Raw genomic sequence first — 1,783 nt, forward strand, 5'->3', positions numbered from 1 at the left:
TGTGTGAGAGAGAGAGAGTGTGTGTCTGTACTTTAAGGAAAATCAATTCATAATAAGTATGAACTAAGCATATATCCAAGCATCATCATTTTCATCACAGGATTAAAAATAAATATTAGTTAAATACTATTTTGCCTGATAAAATTAACAATTGAAAAGAATTATTATAATTTTACCTGGTAAATATAGATAGCCAGGGTTGCACAATATGCAAACCTGTCTCCACTGGCAGCACATACGTCTTTGTTCCACGGCTGACACCCAGCAGCCAGCAATCCCACTTGCCTTACTCGGGACATGTTTGCCTTGAAAAACAAATATGAAGAACTGTCAGTCATTTTCATTATTTGATAAACTTCCCCTTCATTGCTTTATATCTGTCTTCCCCAACCCTTACCTTTATACCTTGCAAAAATTTTACAAGTACTATTAATTTCAACTTATATTTTCAGAGTACAGGAGTTGAAATCCCCAAATGTCGATAGACATCAAGGCATGTAATTTAAATTTGGAAAGTAAGAGATCATAAAATGATGAATGACAACTGCTATTTGGCCTGTAAGGAATGACTGGGACTATAGTGAAATAGAAAGTGCATTCATATGTGCACATAAGTGTTGACCAATTTGTTCCAATTTAGTATTGAGGACATGTGGTGTTGGTTTTTCCATTCTTGCAATACTTCACTTAGAAGAATCGTCTCCAGTTCCATCCAGATCATTACAAAAAGTATTAGTTCAACATTTTTTTTTTTTTAATGGATGGAAATCAAGCAGGTGGGAGGAGGAAAGATGGGATGGGTAAATTCACACCTAACGGGTACAATGCACACTATCTGGGTGATGGGCACACTTACAACTCTGACTCAAACTATACAAAAGCAAATTATGTAACCAAAACGTTTTTATTCCTGTAACATTCTGAAATTTGAAAAAAGTGCATATCCTATCTAAAGGGTTTTAGTACCACTGGAGAAAGCCATCTCATGTAGCAAGATATATGGAACTTCCTAGAGAAACTGAGCAGTACTAGTGATAGATTTGCAAAAAAAGTAAATAAATTATTTGAAGGCAAATTGGTATGATGAAGAAACAGTGCTATCAATCTTTAAGTGCTTTTAAATATTTAGAACCTTACACAGAAATATCCTTTCTTCATCCTCTAATGAAATTGATATTTCTTCAAACATTAGCATTCAGGATAAATGAAAAAGATACACACTTTTTTTTTACAATTAGTAATGTTATGTTACAATACTCTTATGCACTAAAAATATACATTATTTCAGCCTCGAGTGAGTGACGTAGGCGTTTGTAGTTTATGCTGGGGATCTATGATTACTATTTATAACATTTGTGTCTAAATAAAAGTTGATTTCTGTTCAATCAAACATTGAGTTTATATTTAGAAAAGACACAATTAGAGAACAAAATCTTTAAACACAGTTAAATGAAGTCATTTTAAAATTTTCACTTTCTGCCAACTTTTTCACATTTTTAATAATTATTGAATTGATTTTAGAGAAATTTTAGGTTCACAGCAAAACTGAGCAGAAAGTATAGACAGTTGCCATATATCCCTTATAGTCTTCCCCCACCCCATAACACAAGCTTCCCCACTATCAATATCCAGCACCAGATGGTATATTTGTTAAAACTGATGAACCTGCATTGACACATTGTTATCTTCCAAAGTCCATAGTTTACATTAAAGTTCATTCTAGGTGTTCTACATACTACAGGTCTTGGGTATTTTGATCCACTCTGAGAATCTCTATCTTTTC

The 1,783-nt window shown here is 33.2% G+C and overlaps 1 protein-coding gene across 1 annotated transcript in view; it reads right to left on the minus strand.

Moving 5' to 3' along the window:
- The window catches only part of WDR17 (WD repeat domain 17), a 121,917-nt gene that overhangs the window by 113,737 nt on the left and 6,397 nt on the right, over window positions 1–1,783 (minus strand). Inside the window, exon 2 of the mRNA XM_012651639.1 lies at window positions 177–305. Within this exon, the coding sequence (XP_012507093.1) occupies window positions 177–305 (129 nt within the window). The remainder of the gene's footprint in view (window positions 1–176; window positions 306–1,783) is intronic.

The sequence above is a fragment of the Propithecus coquereli genome, unplaced genomic scaffold (assembly GCF_000956105.1).
Source record: "Propithecus coquereli isolate 6110/MARCELLA unplaced genomic scaffold, Pcoq_1.0 Scaffold36, whole genome shotgun sequence".
In the NCBI taxonomy this organism is placed as follows: Eukaryota; Metazoa; Chordata; class Mammalia; order Primates; family Indriidae; genus Propithecus; species Propithecus coquereli.